The sequence below is a fragment of the Teleopsis dalmanni genome, chromosome 2, assembly GCF_002237135.1.
Source record: "Teleopsis dalmanni isolate 2A chromosome 2, ASM223713v2, whole genome shotgun sequence".
NCBI classification, from domain to species: domain Eukaryota; kingdom Metazoa; phylum Arthropoda; class Insecta; order Diptera; family Diopsidae; genus Teleopsis; species Teleopsis dalmanni.
The window spans coordinates 53,403,805-53,423,463 of NC_051847.1; the positions used below are offsets into that span (position 1 = coordinate 53,403,805).

Genomic DNA, 19,659 nt, shown 5'->3' on the forward strand with positions numbered 1-19,659 from the left:
TCTTACAGACCTGCAAATCCTCCGCTTCATGTTGGTAAATTACCGTTTTTGCCTGTGCAATTTCTTTAAAATCAATTTTATTTTAAAATCCTACAGTAACAAAAATATTCCGACATAAACATATATCAATAATACAACAAATAACAAACAACAATTACAATAATTATCAAAAAATTAATATTAAGAGGTATTTCTAAACATGAATGAAAACTAACGACAAAATATGTATGCAGATGTACTCATAAAATAATTTTTTTTCTTATTTTAAGGCGTATTTCTTTGATGTTAAGCTCTTTAATAATTATTATTATGTATATGCCTAATAGTACATTCTTTATTATTTAATTTTCTTAATTTTTTGGAAATTTTTGATTTGAAGATAACATTACATAAAATTATTGCTGTTTGGTACTGATCAGTAATTTATTATTAATTAAATAAACAATACGGTAAAATTAAAATAATTTATTTTAGCGTTGATTTGAAATCTTTAAAAGATTTAAAATTTATATTATAAAATAATTATATAAATTCTGCTTTAAGCTCATGATTATATATTATGGTCTTTGAGAAATACCTCTTATATATTGTACTGCAAAATATATTATAAATGAAAGACAAACATAATTAATAACTTTTTAAAATTTCAAGCCAATAATTGACTTTAATCTTAGATTTATACAAACATTTCAATTTGCGAAAGAGCGCAGTTTTATTTATTGGTGGATATAGAAAATGAAAAGACAATGTCAGTAAATTTAAGTTTACAGAGAATATTAGAAAGTAATTCTATAATTATATTTATATATATTTAAAAAATTGATTAATTTAAAAACAACTTAAAGTTGGCAATTAAATAATAAATATTTAATATAAACATTTTTATTATATAAAATAAATTTAAAATATTTATATATACAAAATTAAATATATTTATAACTTAAAATATAGAAAATGTGAAAGGCACATATAATATATTAAATATATACAATATATATATATAGAATATTTATATATAGAATATATATATATACAATATATATATATATAGAATATATATATATATATAGAATATATATATATATATATAGAATATATAATTATATATATTATATATCTTATTATAATATATTATATTATATATATATTATATATATATATAGAATATATATATATAGAATATATATATATAGAATATATATATATATAGAATATATATATATAGAATATATATATGTACAATATATATATATAGAATATATATATGTACAATATATATATATATATATACGGAAAATATATATAGAATATATAAATATATACAATAAATAGAATATATGTATATATTTATATATGTAATAGATATTGATATACTATATATATGTATGGGTATGTATTTATGGTATACAATACTTTATAAATATAAAGAATTATAAATTTTAACAATTTTGAATATTTATAAATAGAAAAGGGCACACAAATATTAAAAAAAAAATGAGATATATATACTTTAAAATATACTTTAAAAACTCGTGCAGGTTTTAGCACAATAAAATCTAATAAAAAACTCAACTCAAACATATTTAAAAAAGAAAAGAAATCATATTGAATATATATGATTTGATATATTATATAGCAAGACGTATGGAAATAAATGCAAATAATTACTTTAAAAATGATGTATACATAAATAAGCTTTGAAATATATATTAATACAATATATAATTTTAATAATACATAAATATAAAAATATACATTATATTACCATAAAAAATTTATATAGAAAATAATATTTATATTATATGTTTAAAACAAACTAATGAAATTATAAGTAATTAATAGATTTTTTTTTAAATTTAAAAAATTCTAATCAATTAAATTCATTGCAAATTATTTATTTTTATTTTAATATTTTATGTATCACAAGAGTGAAATATTGTGACTTTTGATTTTTTTTTTATTTTAATTAAATTCTTTAAAACTAAAAATTTCCAATGTGGCTGATATTGCTATGAATTGAGTTGTTTAAATTAAAATTTATGGTATATTTTTTAATTAAGTTTATTAAAAAATCAAACATTATTTGCAGAATTAAAAAAATTAATTATTTTTTCTATTCTCTATATATACACGTATATATAAATACTTTATACATAATAATATTTAGAATTATTTTAATGATTTGTTCGTTTTTTTATATACTTGTACGGAAATTGTTAAAAACAATATAAATATATCTTAGAGTATAATATCTAAAAACTAATTTAAACCAATTAACTTTTTATGTATTAAATTTATAAAATATTTAATATTTCAATATTAATGCATATTTATGCAAATTTAAAGTTATACAAATAAAGATTACATCAGATTATGCTTATAATTATTTAAAAATATAAACAAAAATAAATAAATACCCGCCCTTTTAACAATAAATTTTAATGCAAAACAAGATAAATTGTCGTAAACATTAACTTATAAATTAAATGTATTAAAATTAATGTAATAATGATTAAAAAATATATTGTAATAAATCATATATATTATTACTAAATGTAACAATTAAGTTCTTTCAATTTAACGGAAAAGTATTTTCTTTAAGAAATTTAATAAATTTTAGGTTTCCTTATTATATTAGAGTTATACAGGTTCTTTGCTATACAACATTATAATTAAAATAAATGTTTTTAATATTTAAAAAACCGTTAGCACTTTTTGAATGGAACTAGATCAACCAATTCTAAAATAATTATTTTTTCATGTGATTATACAGCATATAGTTTGTATTATTATAAATTTTCATGTTGAAACTTTTTCATAGACCTTATTTGCAGAACTTTTGTTGCAACTGTGATGTCAATATGAGGTAAATAAAGTTTTATAATGTTCAAAATCATTTTCGTACCATCTACTAATATATAGAGTAAAATCTTATCCAGTTTCGTTGCCCTTACGAACCCTAATATGTTGACTAAATTGAGCATTGCTTATTTTTTGACTAGTATTAAGTATGATCTTAAATTCTTTCTATTATTGTGTATCAGTTTATCATATGCTCCTAGTATGTCCTTTGGTGACACCTTTGCAAACTCTGCACATAACTTGCAATGTTTGTTCCTTTAGATGTCTATTGCGGTTACAGTGGTCACTCAATAGTGAGGTCAATACTCTTGATTGGTACTTAGCTAAGCACAGAAAACTTTAAAATTTTTTTTTATTTAACAATAGTCTTAGTTGAATCGCATTTGTTTAAAGCCTAACAATAAGTTTTAGAATCTTAAAAACAAATAACATTACAATATAAATTATTTTATATATACATACTACACTGAATTTTAAATTATTTTGAGGGGTCTCTGAATAAGTAGCTAAGGCTTATTTACCAGATATCACGCCGCATAAGTCGAATTAAACAGGATAATCCTTAGGAAAACAGGATTGCAAGTCTATCATTTTTCAGGATAGTCTGTTATTATACTACTACAATAACTCAGTTTTTTTTTATTTAAAAGCTAAGAGGTAATCTTCCAATCGTTCATTATTTGTATAAATAATTTGTATAAATAATGAACGAGAGTATAAATAATCTACAGAACGTTTTAATACATTGTGACCGAAAGGTTTCCGGAAATTTTAAATAAAACGCAAAATTCTTAATCTTCATCAATATTTATTTTATCTCCTTCAAAATATGCTCCATTAGAAGCGATACACAAATGCCAACGTTTCTTCCAATCATCAAAACATTTTTTATAGGCGCTTTCCGGTATGGCTTTGAGTTCCCTCTGCGAATTCTGTTTTACGTCTTCTATGGATTCAAAACGCGTTCCTCTGAGTGGTAATTTGAGGTTGGGAAACAGGAAAAAGTCACACGGTGCAAGATCAGGTGAATACGGTGGCTGTTCGATGGTATTTATTGAATGTTTGGCCTTAAAATCGTTGATAATGTTGAACAAATTGAGGTGAATCGGAACAAGCCGGGCGTTGACACGTCGCATACACAAATTGTCCACCAAAATCAAACGAGCCATCTCACGACCGATGCCTAGCTCTCGTGCTATCTCTCTAACACTCACATGAGGATTTTTGAACACGATTTCCTTTGCCTTTTCAATGTTTTCGTCGGTGGTAGAGGTCGAAGGTCGTCCAGAACGCGGCATGTCTTCGACGGTCGTACGACAGTCCTGAAAGGCTTTGTACCACTCATAAACTTGAGTTTTCGATAAAACTGATTCCCCATAAGCCTTTTGTAGCATTCGCAACGATTCTGCACACGAAATTTCGTTCGAAAAACAAAATTTGATGCAAACTCTTTGTTCAATATTTTTTTCCATTGTTTTTTTCGCAACGCACTACTGAGGTGAACTGGTTTCAACAGCTGCCGTAAACGAACTGTCTGACAGATCGCGCTCATTTTTGGCATAGTAATTAAGGACAGTGCTGCCAAACTACATAAACTTAAAATATCGAAAAATATACAGCGCGCGAATTTTAAATGAGAATTTCCGAAAGCTTTTCGGTCACAATGTAATAATAACAAATTTTATTATTTTCTTAATAAATTTAAAAAATTATATTTCGATTTTTGCTTATTAACCTAATCTGTTGCTAACAATTTTAACCATTCTTTTGCAGATTATATAAAGAGTCCTGAAGGAATTCTCTAACCAAATAATTTATTGTTCAAATTATTTTTCAAAGTAAAAAAGTAAATATTAAAATTAACATATTCACAATTATACACTAATACGATTTAAACAATTTTTATATATAGCGGAATCTGTAACTCCTTTAGGAATCCGATCCCAATAATACAACAAATTTTCAAATAATTCTTTAATAAATTTCATATTTTAACTGTATTAAGACAAATTAAATGCAAATAAAAATAATACCACTAATAGTTACATTTTGAATTATTTGTAGTGAACTTTGAAATTTTATTTTTTTTTAATAGTTACTATGTGAAAGTAAGAGTTATCATTAAAACAGTTCTTATTTTTAATAAGTTCGTTTTAAACATTTTTTTAAATACTTACCAAAGAACCTGAAAAGGCAACTATTTAAATGCACGTTTTTCTACTTTTTTTTCGTTGTAAATATAATTTAATTTTAATTATTAATGTTGTAATTACTTTAGTTAAGTTCAATATATCTATATAAATCAATACATATTTATATATATATTTTATATATTATTTATTAAAAATATCATCATTCATATAGTAATTTCGTATATATATTTTATTTTTATATTATTATTTTATTATTTTATTTATTATATATTAAAGTTAAAATTGTAAATATATTTAAAAAAAATAATTCTGCTTGACAATGTGTGTAAGTTCAATACTGTCAAATTGTTCCTTCAAACATGATTGCGAGTGAAAGTATCATATGATTTTGATTTGTGTTTGCACTATTTGCGCTTTTTTACTCCAAATGTTAAGATAGAGTAAAATCCAGATACTACGTGAATATTTTAAGTAATTTATTAGTATTTTCGAAATAAAAAGTAATTAAGTAATCAAAACTAAAAAAAAAAGAAATTATGATAAATGAATTTATTGAAATGAAGACAGAATTCTCCGATGAAGATGAAGCGGTGGAGGTCTGCACACAACAAATATTTATTGAACTGCATGAAGAAGGTACTATTTATTGTTCTAAAATAAATTAATAGCGAATTAAAAATTGGAAAATTAATACAGAGCATTCTAACATTATGGAGCAAGTTTTACCAGATGATGCTGCGAACTTAAATTTTGAAGGTAGGAGAGATGCAAAAGCAAGTTGGCGAGAATGCCAAACCAAATTGTTAATTGATCTCTACAAAAAATACGAACCAGAATTAGGCAATTCAATACGCATTAAGACTAAACTAAAAATGTGGGCTCAAATAGCGGAGGATATGCGAAAACATGGTTATAACTTCACTCCAACGCAAGTAGAGAGCAAGTGGAAGAGTTTATATAGAACTTTTAAGTCTCGTATTAAAGCAAAAAGACCAGTTAGTAATGAACGCCCATATAAAGGGTAAGTATGCTTGCCAATGGTTATACAAATTTGAATTTTATTTACAATTGTATTTTCAGTGACCTCATTGAAATCTTTAAAGCCAACAGCAACGTACTTCCAGAATTTGTTTTGTGTACACAAGAACCCATTAAAGATGAAATAAAAAATTCATTGGAAGAGGAAATTGAAGAAGATGGTAAGCATTTAGCGTTTTGGGAGAATTCCAAAATTGTTAAACCACGAAAAAATGCAATAATTTAGCGACAATAATAGTTTGTTATTAAAATAGTAAATCATAGTTACTACAAAAAATCATTTAATATATATTTTCTGTTTACATAAAGTTCTACCATCCAACGATGTTACAGTTGATGAAGAGATATATTCCAATACTTCAAGTGCGAAGTGTTCACCGTCGGGAGGCATAAAACCAAAATCCTTCAATGCGTTAGAGAAGTACCTACAACAGCAGAGAAAATATAATAAACAGAAACAAGACTTTCTTAGAAAAACAGAAAAAGCGAAAAGAAAAATGCGGAGGAAACAGCTGAAGGCATATAAAGAGCGAACTAATGAAATAAAACGTAAAAATGATTTACTGCAACAAATATTAGAAATAACCAAAGAGGAACACATTTAAGTTATCAAAGAAATCCGCAATGTCATTTACCTGAAAAAATCAATTATAATTATATTAAGATAGAAATTATTTTAAGTTTAGTTTGTTTACACTAAATCATCTTAATTGCCGAAATTTAATGGGAGATTAAACAGGTTTTGGACTTAAAATCTGATGTATAGTCTGTGTCGATGCATAAGATAGTGAAAAATGTTGTTTAGAATAACAACTTTACAAAAATTAGTCAAATATCGATGTTTAAGAAACCGTATTCATGCCTTAAAGCCTATTCACACAGCACAAGTAATTGTAATTTTCATCGTTAAGCTCGCTTCACTAATTTGTTTTGTCACAGAAAATCAAAATTTATATCTCATGTAGACCACCACATTTGGTGTTAGTTTCAATGTTTTAAGTTTAAACCTAGTACAAACATACATTTCGAACGAACTAAAAGAGTAAAAATACAATCAAGTTAACAATTATTTTTGTTGTTTGAATACGCGCTTTTAGGTTTCAATAAAATAAAACAATATGAAAAAATGTTCAGCAAAGTTTACTTTTTAATGGTTAAAAAAATAAATAAAATAATTTGAAATATTAGCAAATTCCATATGTATTTTAATATTTGCTCATGTATAACCTTGTTAAATCATTTATCAAGAATACTGGCGTTTATTGTTAATGTTTTTAGTACGTTTATTTCAGTTAATTCATATTTCTAATTTCATTATTAATATATTCTTTTATTTTTTGTTATTATATAATTATATATAATATAATAATTATTATATTATTATAGACAACTTAATAGTTATTGTCTTAAATAATCTGTAGTTCTTATGATACACATTATTAAAATGTATAATAAAATAAAAGTTAAAATTGCTGTTAATAATCGAAAATAAAAGAACTTACTATAAAATTTGTTAAATCGTTTATCAAGAATACTGTTACATTTACACGTATTTCATATTTCTAATAACTCTTTAATTGTGTTACAACAGGGTATATTAAAATGTTTTAAAGAATTAAATCAGATTTTGTTGGATTATTTATTTATGTACCTGGCTTTTACTTTTAATACTGCTATATGTTTACACTCTCTTGATTATCGTATTTAATAATAATTGATGTAATAATTGGTGGCATTCCTCATACGAGAAGAAATAATTGAAACAAAACCACACTTATCTTATAATTAACAATTAAAAATAAAAACATACATAGAGCTCGTTTATGATTTCGTTCTAATATAAACACAGGAAGTGAATTTGTTAATAAAACTTTCACAACTGACCCGGTTTTGGGTCAGCTGGTTAAGGAGCGCTGACTCTTAGCTTCAAATTTGGCACGCCACTAGTTCGATTCCTGGTAATTGCAATCTCAAAAAATTATTTATGAATAATTAAATACAAGAATTATTTCCAAGACCACTGATGATGGGTATTTGGCAATACTCGAAACAGCTGTATGGTTAGCCAAAAATTTAATTAATTAAGATAATAAAGAAAAAATTTGTTGTTGTTGTAGTTCACAACTTCTCGAATACCTCTGATAATTATATTACATAAATATAGTTCTTATAATTTTATCTCTTTGTTCCTTTATTAAGTTGGCATGGTGTAAAAACTTACTTTTAATTGTGCAGTTATAGCTAATTAAGATTTTCTAAATGTGAAGTGTTAATAATGATATAAATAACAAAAACTAATACTGACCTTGGAACGTGGCAAATTTATTAAAAGAAAAACGTTATTTAATAGCTGCCATTAAGATTATTTATTTAGAAATCCATATAATATACAATAAATATATGTAGTACAATATAACAACAAATCTGAAATTTAAAACCCATAACTATAGCCTTAATAGTAGAACTGTTAAAGCTAAAGTTCATAGTGTAAATTCATTATGCATTATGTTATAATATTTCGCCAACTAAAATTCAATATATAAGGCTGTAACATATTTTATGGAATTAAGTACTCTTAAAATGATAATACTCATAAAAACAATTCAATATCTCTCAAACTACTAACATTTGTACAATATCAACAAACTAACATAAATTGAACAATATTAAAATTATTATAAACTATTAACACTTGTGCAGCGTGTATAAAAGTTGACTGTGAATTTCATATAAAGAACTTTAGGGTCTTCTTGTTAGCTAGGTAAACTTATTCAAACCTAAATCTATAAAAAGAAAAACAAAATCAGTTATTTAATTTAATCATTTTATTTACATAATTAAATTTAATTAAATAATTGTATCTACTCTCCGCTCGACATTTTTTTTATTTATGTTACAATTAAGACTAAGTTGAAAGAACAACAGAATCAGTTGATAAAAATTTGAGCTAGACACGCTATTGCTTATATTTTTATTATATATAAGTAGACATAATAGAAGTGCACACTTTGATATGGTTATTGCAACATAAGTGTTTAAAATACAACCATGTTTTAATTAGATTCGATAACAATATGACAAGTAAATAATCGTTTTTTTTTTTTGGACTACAAGACTCATTAAAATATTATTTTGACAAATCAACATTTTGTTTGCGTTCATTTTACGTTATATATTTTTGCATGATTTTCTTTTTTTTATTTGTCATATAAATGATTAAGTTAATTATAAGGGTTGAAAGTTATGATTCATAGTTAAAATACAAACGCTGTATTTCAAAAGTGTTAAGAGCAATTCGAACAAAATATGGACAACAATTCTTGTGTAGAGACACCAGCGGCACCGGACTGGTTGCTTAAATTAGAAGATCGGCGAGAAAAACTTAAGCAATCAAAATTAGGACATGAAGCGGGAGCTGGTTCTAAATGTAATGAATGCGGCGATAAATGTCCCGGATTAGATTTGCATTTTTGGAGAAAAGTGTGTCGGAACTGTAAATGCCGAAAGGATCAGCATATGTGTGGCGACGACAACTTTTCTGGCTGGGCACAGTTTGAAATTTTGGGACAAATCCGTTCGAAACCAGCATGTATTATAAAATTTTAAATAATATGTTCAATTCAATAGAGTATTTTCTTTCAGTTATTAAAATTAAAGCACTTGCAAGTCAACCACTTCATTTGGATTGGGTGCCACCCAATACAAAACCAGATATAGTATCAGATTATATGGAGAAGCTTGGCTCTGCAAAGATACCGGTAGCGGGAAGTTATGCTGCAGTTAAACGTAAGCAGCAACTTGAATATCAAGTACCACCACATGATCTCGATGCGGCACTTTGCGATAATCTTACTGATGGCGAGACTAAGCAATTACAACAATATGTTCAAAAAATTCGTGAAAATTGTGTCGGTCAAGGTAGCGTTGTACGTATAGGTGTTTTGAATCAAGGATTTGTGACGCACATGCCACAGGCAGTTGCATCACAGTCGGAAGATCTGTCTTCACATAAACATTTTCAGCATATATTAGCTGAAGTACCAGATTGCGATGTGATTCTGAGTGAACTGTTAGCATCAGACAAATTGAAGAATGCAATTGCCAATGAAAGTCCATCTATCTTAAAAAATCATCTTATTGTTTTTCAAACGCCAATATGTGAAGCATCTGCCGATTTCGAAAACGAACCTTTGATTTCAGCTCAAACAAAACAAAAACTTTCTGGTCTCAATAAAAGTGCTGTATGCAGTTTGGTAAAAAATGGAGCTATTTATGATAAAGTTCTGGCTGCATTACAGGTATATAATATAAACTTCAATCAAATGATATATTAATGTACTTTTGAAATAGGACAAAAATATAGAAGTGAGTTATGATCCCAGGCTGAATCCTATTAAGAATTTCCGCAAAGAATATCTACAAAATCCAGCATTTAAAAATGAAGTGAATGCAGTTTGTAGTAAATTAGAAGAGCCAAATCAAAATACTGCAAAACTGAATAACTTGTTTAATTCACCACTTCCATTAAAATGTCCTGTACAAACTCGAATAAGTGCTCAAATGCGACAAGACACACCTTTAAGAAAGGTTAAATTTGGTGGTGTTTCTCCTGTTATAAACTATTGTGATTTACCAGACTATGTGGACTATGAAAAAGACCCGATATTCGCAAAAATTATAAACGCGACACCATTAAAAGTGCTACTTGAAAGTAATCGAGTGGGCAAGTCAATGGTTCCTATGGTTATTTCGCAATCACCATTAATACCAAATTTTTCTAATGAATCCGCCCTTAGTTTGCCAACGAAAAATAAATTAAGTGCGATAGGAGTTGACAAAACAGCAGTACAAAGTGTTTTTTTAAATGATCCATATTACGAACGATTGTTTAATGTACTTGATGAAAAAGATATTGTGTATAACGATTGTGAACTTTTAATGCCGCTTCATCAACTTCATCAGCTTTTACACACCGATCCAAAATTATATGGAGAAGTTCGAAATTTTGTAGAAAATATGCCATTTGGTAAACAAATTGCTTACGGAAATCAAACAAATAGTTTTCGGGACGCCCTTAAAGCATCAGGCAGCAATGATTCTGGATTCGATTCTAAATCAACTACACCACAAGGCAGTATTATTAATTCTCCAGATAATGAAATCAATGCTAATTCAGGAATTTTTAAGTCCATACCTGGTATTGAAGACATGAATATGTATCCAACAGTGGAGGCCGGTGTAGCATTACCAAATATGTTGCAAAATATGCATCTAAGTAAAAATTTTCCAGACAACGAAATAGGTTAATTAAGCATATTGTAATAATATGTATAATATGTGTATTTAATACGTTTTTAATTTCAGGTGTAAATCAAACTGAATTACCAGAAATGAAATGTCGTGATTGTGATGAAGCTATTAAATTTGGGGATGTTGCTGTTAAAGCGGCTCGTGCAGGCAGAGAAATTGCTTGGCATCCTAACTGTTTTAAATGCTATACATGTCGCGAACTTTTAGCTGATTTAGTATACTTCTTTCATGGTGGTCAAGTGTACTGTGGACGTGACTTAGCCATCAAGTTAAAAATTCCTCGTTGCAAAGCATGTGATGAGTTAATATTCACTAAGGAATATACAGCAGCTGAAAATAGCACATACCATATTAAACACTTCTGTTGTTATCAATGCGATAAGCCACTTGCTGGAGAGCAGTACGTTCCTGATGATAAAACGAATATGCCAATTTGCTTAGAATGCTATAAAGCATATTTTGCTGTGGTTTGTGAGAGTTGCCAAAAAGCTATTGGTGCTACTGAAAAGGGTGTAGGCTGGAAAAACGATTTACGTTGGCATGAACAATGTTTTAAATGTGCAAATGTAAATTGCGGGAAATCCTTGCTTGGTGCACGTTTTGTAGCGTCACAAGATAAACCATTTTGTAGTCCAAATTGCTTAAAAGCTTGCATTTCTAATTAATTTGTGCTTATTTTTTTTATATATTTTATTACGCACAATTAGAACATAAGTCATTATAACAGTATTGTTTTAAAATTAGTTTTTTATAGCACAACTTTTTTTTTTTAAAGTCTATACTAATTTTTAATATTCTGCAACTTTATTCTTGAAACGTAATTTGAAGTAATCACAAAATTAATGTCACACACATTTTGCTGTAACATGCGACATAGCAGATAGTTGTGACACTGTACTTTCCATTTAGTTCGTACCATGTTACCATGTGCGAATTTAATATTTCTAGAATGTATTCAGTATTTATGGTTACAATAACAATGTTTGGAATATTATTGCGTATATTCCAAACATCTCGATATTTTCTTACACTTACACTATTACTCGAAATTTGCCAAAAGCTTGTTAATGTAGTCTGGGTAATTTTTCACAATACGATTGTGAAGATCAAAATATTGTCTTCTAGTTCAAAAAAACGACAAATTCATTGGCGAGAAGATGTCATATGTCGCATCAAGTAACTTGGCATTAAAATACAGTGAAATAAAAAATTTTTGCCATATGTCGAAACATTCTGCACAAGGCATATCTAAGCTATAGTTGTGTTTAGACTTCTACACTTTTGCGTGTATTAATATATTGCATAGAATTTTTAGAATTTGATGTTTTATTTAAAATTTTTTATCATTTTTTTATACATTCCTAGATATACTTTTGTATTTCTAATCAAGTTTGTAGAACGATCGTAGAATCAAATATTTGTGTTATTTAATTTTTCTCATTCTAAACGGAATTGTGCTCTAGAGTAGTTTTCCGACTTTCATTTTTAGCTTTTATCACGTAATAAGCACTGTTAATAAAATTTTTACATTATTTGTATCTTAAACTTACATATGTATGTATTGTGTTCAAATGTAATGTTAATTAAGTGCTCTTATATCTTATATACCACACTATCAGTGGATTCTGTTTTGTTTAGTCTTGAGATCTATTATTTTTTTTATATATAATACAATATTTGCAACGAACAATAAACGAAAATGAAAACAAATAGTTTTATTTGAATAGAATTTTGTATTGTTTTATTATTTATAAGTAGTATGTATACATAAATGTATGTATTTGTTACGAAATTTGAAATTTTCATAAGCCAAAAATCACATATTTCCTATCGCATATTACAAATATTATGTTTTGTAGATATTTATTATTTTCTATATAGATTCAAGCTTAAGACTAATTTGTTAGAGTATCATTAATTTTCCCTTTTCTTATTTTAAATATCTAAATTTTATTTATGTGCTCCATTTCAGGTAATTTTTGTAATAAGCAATGAGTTTTTTAAGGTGTTGTTAATTTTCTTTCATTGACAGGAACCTGTTCACAAATGTTAGAATATTCGTTAAGTAAAAACTTATTGAATTGTTTCCTAAGGAACTTTTATCATTAAAAAATCATACTTCTTTTTACACCAACCAATACATACAATAATAGAGAAAAAATTATTGCTCGAACATATAGAGTTCTGATAAAACATAGCTATATAAAATCAAATCTTAAATTTTTAGATAAGGTAAGGTTATAATGTCGAACTCAGGAAGCCATTTGGATTTCTACTGTTAAGAACTAGAATTTAAAACATCTGGAATTTTTAACAAAGTTTAGGATATTCTTAAACAGTATTGCAGCAGACTATTATCCTGCGAAACGTGAGTCCTAAGCATATTTCAGCATTATTATGTTGCCAAATGTAAATATAAATGCACATATATGGATCGTAACTACTCGTCTATGATCCGTGAAGACTAACATAGGAATTTCACTATTCGTTAAGACGGTGGAACGACAATATAATGAGATACGAGTTGCTATATTAGAAATTAAAATCCTTTTTTTTATAATTAGGCATAAACAGATTTCATTTCCCCTAATGAGATTTTACAGTATTAGTCTTTCAATATTTTTATATAGATAGGTTTAGTTATTATCAAACTCTCATTGATTCATAGAATTTAGAATGGTCAATCTTAAATTAAGTAAAAGCAATCAATTGAAATTGAAATTCATGGCAAGTGATAAAAATATTATATATACTGTCAGGAATATACAGTTTTAACGGTAATAATAGAAAGTATCAGTAATATTGGAACGTTACATTATCTGCGCATAAGTCGGGCTCTATTAAACAGAAAAAAATCTATCAATTTTATTTAGATACCTTATGGCTATAGTAATCTAGAAATGAGAATAGTCGATGATATAAAATTTAATACTTTTCATCGTATAGTATGTATCGTATAGTTTTAGGCCCCAAGACGATTGATCTAAATGTCTAAATAAAACATTACAATGATGAAAACGTCAAATTAAAAGGCTCCACTATAGCTGGGCACTTTCATCACCACATAAACGATATGTTTTTGAAAAATCATGCACTCAACAAAAGAAGCAAAGAGATCGAATTAGAAAATAATGTCAATCAATTCAAACCATTGCAAAAGGTACTAGGAAATTTTGACTAATATATACGAAAATTTTCACTTGAATACGCAATATCTGAAGGCATAGAGAAACAATGCACAACTAAAACCTTCCCGTCCATGCAGAAGTTGTGCTAACAAAATTAATTCGAGAAGGGAGGCTCAACTAAGTCTTTCACAACCGTAGAACAAGAAGTTGTGATAATAAAATTGATACGTAACTCTCAAGTATGAATATTTATAAAATGATATTATATATAAAACATATCACCAAAAATAAAGTAAATTGATTATATGGTAATTTTATCTAATATTTAAAAATGTTGAGAGTTCAATATGCATTTAGTGTCTGGTCTTTCAAGGTCTAGTATGAACTAGAATTTCAAATCAAATTTATAATTTGTCCATAATACATATGTCTTGGAAAACCATTTGTGATTTTCCAATATACAATAAATGCATGTATAGTTATATACACAATCTTATCATATAGCAAATGTTCTAAGGATATAATTTAGAACAATTATATACAAGATGAGAAGGATTAACGAAATGTAAACGTTATGCATCAGCACGTAAGTTGGACTCTATTAAATAGGAAAATATCTATTAATTTTATTGAGATGCCTCATGCAAATAGTAGTTGATAAAAGTTGATTTGCTGATAAGTCTCTGTTCATTAAGGAACCAAGCTCGGAGGGTTGAACATCTCTCTTGAATTGATACATGTTGTTAGTTGTATTAATTAATATTATATAGCTGCTTTTTTTGTACCTAATTTATATTAGGAGAAAGTTGTTAACTTATATGTCGCAAAATTACATCAATAAATTGTATTTATATCAATTACGAAACAAGCTCTATTACTTTACATATGTATTTAGTCATATTTACGTATGTAAATATCAGCACATACTGAAGATGAGGAGGGAATCGATACTGCATAGGGTATCTAACTGCCAATCGTCCAACTCTATCCTGCGTTCCACAAGCGGTTATGTGGAAGTATGAACTAACAGAAATAAACTATAAAAGAATTTAATTGGGAAACCTAGTCTGTTTTCTAAACAAATTAATAAGCCACCACAGTGCAGAAAGAGTTTTTGATTTAATTCTTCTATAAAGCATTTTTGGATCAATCCTTTTACGCCGGTCTATCGTGAAGGTCTTTTTAAAAAATTCTTTTAGAAATACCTTTTAAAGCAGTCTTTACAAAACTGCATTCTAGATCAATTCGTTTTTGCAATCAAGTCAGATCAACTAATTCAAAAATATATAATAGAGACAAAAACAACATTATTGTAGAAAAACTCTGTATTAAGGGTTCTTAAACACAAAAATGGAAATTAATACCATGATGTCTTTTAAAAACTTTTAAGCAGCCTATAAGTATAGGTTTAATAATAACTATCTTCTTAATATCCTTCTTGGCTCAATAAAAATAAACCAAAGAGGTATGCACATTGTTAATACATTCAAACATATCTAAAACTATATTTCATCAGAAGTCAAAGGAAAGTGTATATCCGATTTTGTGTACCTTTTGTAAAAAACAAACAATATGTATTATATACATCAGAGACTAGTGAGTTCTTTTTTATTGTATGTATTAAGAAATATTTTTCTAGTAGACCTGTTCGTTTTCGAATCTTTCAAACATGAGGAAATAAGGAGGAATAACTTGCTACAAATTCAGGCATCGCCGTAAAATTCAAATATAAAATATTTCGTATAATGCGAACAGCTCTAATTCATCATTTAAGCTTATATTTTTTAGCCACATTTTCTGGCCACTTGATGAAGATTATTAATGGGAAGTGAAGACGTTTATGTAGTTTTTAATTTTAAATAATTTTGTTAATTTATTTCAGTTATTTTCAATATTAAATTTAGTATAAACTATTACGTATTTTGTTTATTATATTTTTCTTAAAAATAATACTTTAGTTGTTTTATATGCAACAAAATAAAACAAATTTGAGTAACAAAAATATATAAAAAAAAATTAAAAACAAAATAATAGTAGATTAAATTATATATATATGCTAATTATATATTTACCAAAAACTAAACAAACAATTAAAAAATTTTAATTCATTTCAGGATTGCTATTATATATTACAAAATCTTCTCTTTTTGTATTCTTTTAATAATTTTTTGTAATCTTTTCTTTTTGATAAGATTTTTTTGAATTTTATGTTAAATAATATGTTTCTACAATAACACTAACTAAAACTTAAAAATAATTTTACAATTTTAATTATCTTGGAGTTTTTGTTTTTACATATCTTAAAGCTACACATAAATTGATAGAGTGTTGTAGCAGATTCAAGTTCCCAGGTCTCAATGAATCTATAGCATTTTATTTGGAGATAAAGTAAAAATCGAAAGAAAAGTTAGTCAGGATTGTAGACAACACTCAAATTCTTTTTTCAAAAGAAGTTAGAGAAAGAGATCTCTAACGTGGGTGTGACTACCAACATAAATAATTAGATACTATTAAAATATATAAACCAGAAGTTTAGTAGGAAACTTAAAAAGTTTAACATGGATCTATTAATATAAGAGAGCTAAGATGAATGTATATGCTTATGTATTTAGAATTCATGTAACTAAAATCAAATCAACGCAGTCAGTCTTTATTCATTGAATGTTTCGTTTTGAAGATTATTTTTGATTTACGTTGAATTGTGGTGCTTTATGCTTAAAATTTTCTTTCAAAGCAAATAATTGAATTGGTGATCTTCAAGAGAACTTATTTATTATATTGAATTACTTTGTTAATTATTCCATTGAAATTCATGTGTAGGTTCGGAACGGAACAATGAAGTCGTCGTAAAATAAGTTATACAGACAATAGATAAAAAAATCCCATTAACCTCCAAACTACTGCTGAAAAGATTCGTTGCTTCAGTTGTTTACTTGCTTTAGAAATCACTTTTTTGGTTTGTGACCAAAACATATATTGCCCCAATGAACGTCAACAATTTGTGTAAATTCCCCGTGTATAATATAGTTCTGTTACACGTTCTGGTAACGTGCTATATAAATTTGAAATTAAATCCAGAGGTAGACGTGCCCAAGCTTCGCGTATGCGAAATATTAGATCATCTTTACGTGAAAACTTTCGTCCGCCATCATACACCTCACGTATTAACCAACCCCAGATATTTTCCATTATGTTCAAGTCATGTGCTATTGTCGGCCATTTTTGAGTTTTAACACCCTCTACACTAAGCCACTCTTGTGCATTAGGTAAGGCATTCGATATAAAATTGTGGTCTTGTAATATGAAATCTGTATTTCCACCTAATTTTGTTGCTATATTTGTACGCTCTCGAAGAATTGTCTCAATGCATGTTTCTGTTTTGTGTTTCGAAGCTGAGATTTCTATATGTATAGGTCCGCCGGCAGTTAAAACTAAATATATATAAACGGAATAACCACGAGGTCGTTGGGACAAGGTGCGCTCATAATTACGCAGATCATGAAAGTAATATGAAAATCCATCTGGTCCATCTAAATTAAATTTACGTTCATCTTGGAAAATCACCCGCTTCCAATGCTCTTCATTCCAAACAATATGACTATTAGCAAATGTGAGTCGCTCCGATTGATCATATTGAGTTAACACTGGTTCCGTTCTAAGTTTTTTGGTTGCACTAGACAAACTGCTACGCATTACTGCATCGGCATGTGCACGTCCATTGACGGTGGCATTAGTGCTTGTGTGTACATTTCTTGCACTGACCGTTGCGCCTGGAGGTGATAAGCCGGAACCAGTTGTTGTATTGGATTGTTGTGTAGGTGCATGACTTGAATTAGTACCGCCTGTGCTGGAGCTTGCTGCTGAGAAATTTGAATTTTGATTTAATGCATATACTGGCACTGTATGCACATGTGTGTTGTTGTTATTTGGTTTATAATTGGTGGTACTACCTTGTGTAGGATTTTTAGTTAGAAAATTTGTATGTGCTGGAACTTGAGCTGTAGTTGTTGTTGTAGATTGCTGGTAATAAGGATGATGATGATGATAGTTTGTATGTTGTTGATGCAGAGTTGGTTGTTTCAATTGCAACTGTTTCAGCTGTGTTTGAGATTGCGCTAAAAGTTGATGGTGGTGCGATTGTGTGGTGGCTAATTGTTGTGCAGTTGTCTGTAGTGGTCGCTGCAGTTGAACTGTTGTTGTTGGGGTTGGATAATTACTGGGATGCTTCAGATAATACTGTAGAGCCATTAAATTACAGGATGACGTTTGACCACTGTCAGCAGGTGCCGCTGACACATTGGCCAATTGTACAGATTTTGTGTCATATATAAGTTTATTGAAATTTTGTATATCATCCGAGCTGAGTAGTAGAGTTTTCATTTGGAATTCTTTATTGTTGCAGTTTTACTTTTGTTTTGTTATTTTTAAATAATGCGAGGTATGTTGTATGGTTTAGTTTTGAATATTTTTGGCACAGAATTCTCGAGAGAGGGGCGTATCTATTAGTGATTTGGCAGTCGTTGTTAATAAGTGATCAACTTTTAATTATATTAATTATTTTTTTTTTATGTTTAATATGTTTAATATCACAATCGTTCTGCAATTCCTAAATTATATTTCATACATAACGTAATTGCTAAAAACCACCAAATCAGGGCTTCCTTATAAACTGGGCTTTGTTCACGCGCTGCTGTTGCTATTATTTTGCTGATTTTTTATTGTTTTTTTTTCTTTTTTAATGTTACTCACTAATTTGTCTACGACGAATTTACGTGCATAAACTCAGCACAGCGTTGTTTGTTGTGCGTGTGTGTGTATGTGTATGTGGTGTTTTTCTGCTTCTTTTCAGCTGTTTGTGCTATGGTATTACTTTCGGAATTTGCTATTTTTGCTTTAATTTGCTTTTTACATGGGCTTCGCAACTTTTAAAGTTTTTCTCTATTTTTTTTTTTTGTTGTTTTTTGTTTTTGATTTTAGTTGATTCTCTGGTCAGTCAGTCAGTCAGTTGAATTAATGATTTTGTATTTGCAGTTTATTCGGGTTATGCGACACACGCACTTCCTTACTATCGTGCTGAGTGAGTGCGTTTGTATGGTGCCTGCCTGCCTTCGGTACCTCCGAAGTTTTTACGCACTTTCACGTTGGATTTTGTAATTTTTCAGTTCGTT

The 19,659-nt window shown here is 27.8% G+C and overlaps 2 protein-coding genes across 2 annotated transcripts; both read left to right on the forward strand.

Annotated features, from left to right (window-relative positions):
* The first annotated feature begins 5,414 nt into the window (after positions 1-5,414).
* LOC119681073 lies at positions 5,415-6,807 on the forward strand. Its single transcript, XM_038094143.1, has 4 exons — positions 5,415-5,651; positions 5,712-6,036; positions 6,096-6,214; positions 6,363-6,807. Exons 1-4 carry the CDS (start codon positions 5,552-5,554, stop codon positions 6,656-6,658), a joined length of 840 nt encoding a protein of 279 aa, XP_037950071.1. The 5' UTR covers positions 5,415-5,551; the 3' UTR covers positions 6,659-6,807.
* A 2,365-nt stretch (positions 6,808-9,172) lies between these two features.
* On the forward strand, positions 9,173-12,364 carry LOC119678257. Its single transcript, XM_038089988.1, has 4 exons — positions 9,173-9,642; positions 9,696-10,351; positions 10,404-11,355; positions 11,418-12,364. The coding sequence occupies exons 1-4, from the start codon at positions 9,360-9,362 to the stop codon at positions 12,026-12,028; spliced, it is 2,502 nt and encodes an 833-aa protein (XP_037945916.1). The 5' UTR covers positions 9,173-9,359; the 3' UTR covers positions 12,029-12,364.
* Positions 12,365-19,659: the final 7,295 nt, after the last annotated feature.

What these genes read in the sequence shown, in the direction of transcription:
- LOC119681073 (XM_038094143.1), top strand. Translation starts at nt 5,552, where the DNA reads ATGATAAATGAATTTATTGAAATGAAGACAGAATTCTCCGATGAAGAT. An exon ending in AATGAACGCCCATATAAAGG is followed by an intron (nt 6,037 to 6,095) that starts GTAAGTATGCTT and finishes TTGTATTTTCAG; the next exon opens with TGACCTCATTGAAATCTTTA. An exon ending in AGAGGAAATTGAAGAAGATG is followed by an intron (nt 6,215 to 6,362) that starts GTAAGCATTTAG and finishes GTTTACATAAAG; the next exon opens with TTCTACCATCCAACGATGTT.
- LOC119678257 (XM_038089988.1), top strand. Translation starts at nt 9,360, where the DNA reads ATGGACAACAATTCTTGTGTAGAGACACCAGCGGCACCGGACTGGTTG. An exon ending in AATCCGTTCGAAACCAGCAT is followed by an intron (nt 9,643 to 9,695) that starts GTATTATAAAAT and finishes ATTTTCTTTCAG; the next exon opens with TTATTAAAATTAAAGCACTT. An exon ending in AAGTTCTGGCTGCATTACAG is followed by an intron (nt 10,352 to 10,403) that starts GTATATAATATA and finishes CTTTTGAAATAG; the next exon opens with GACAAAAATATAGAAGTGAG.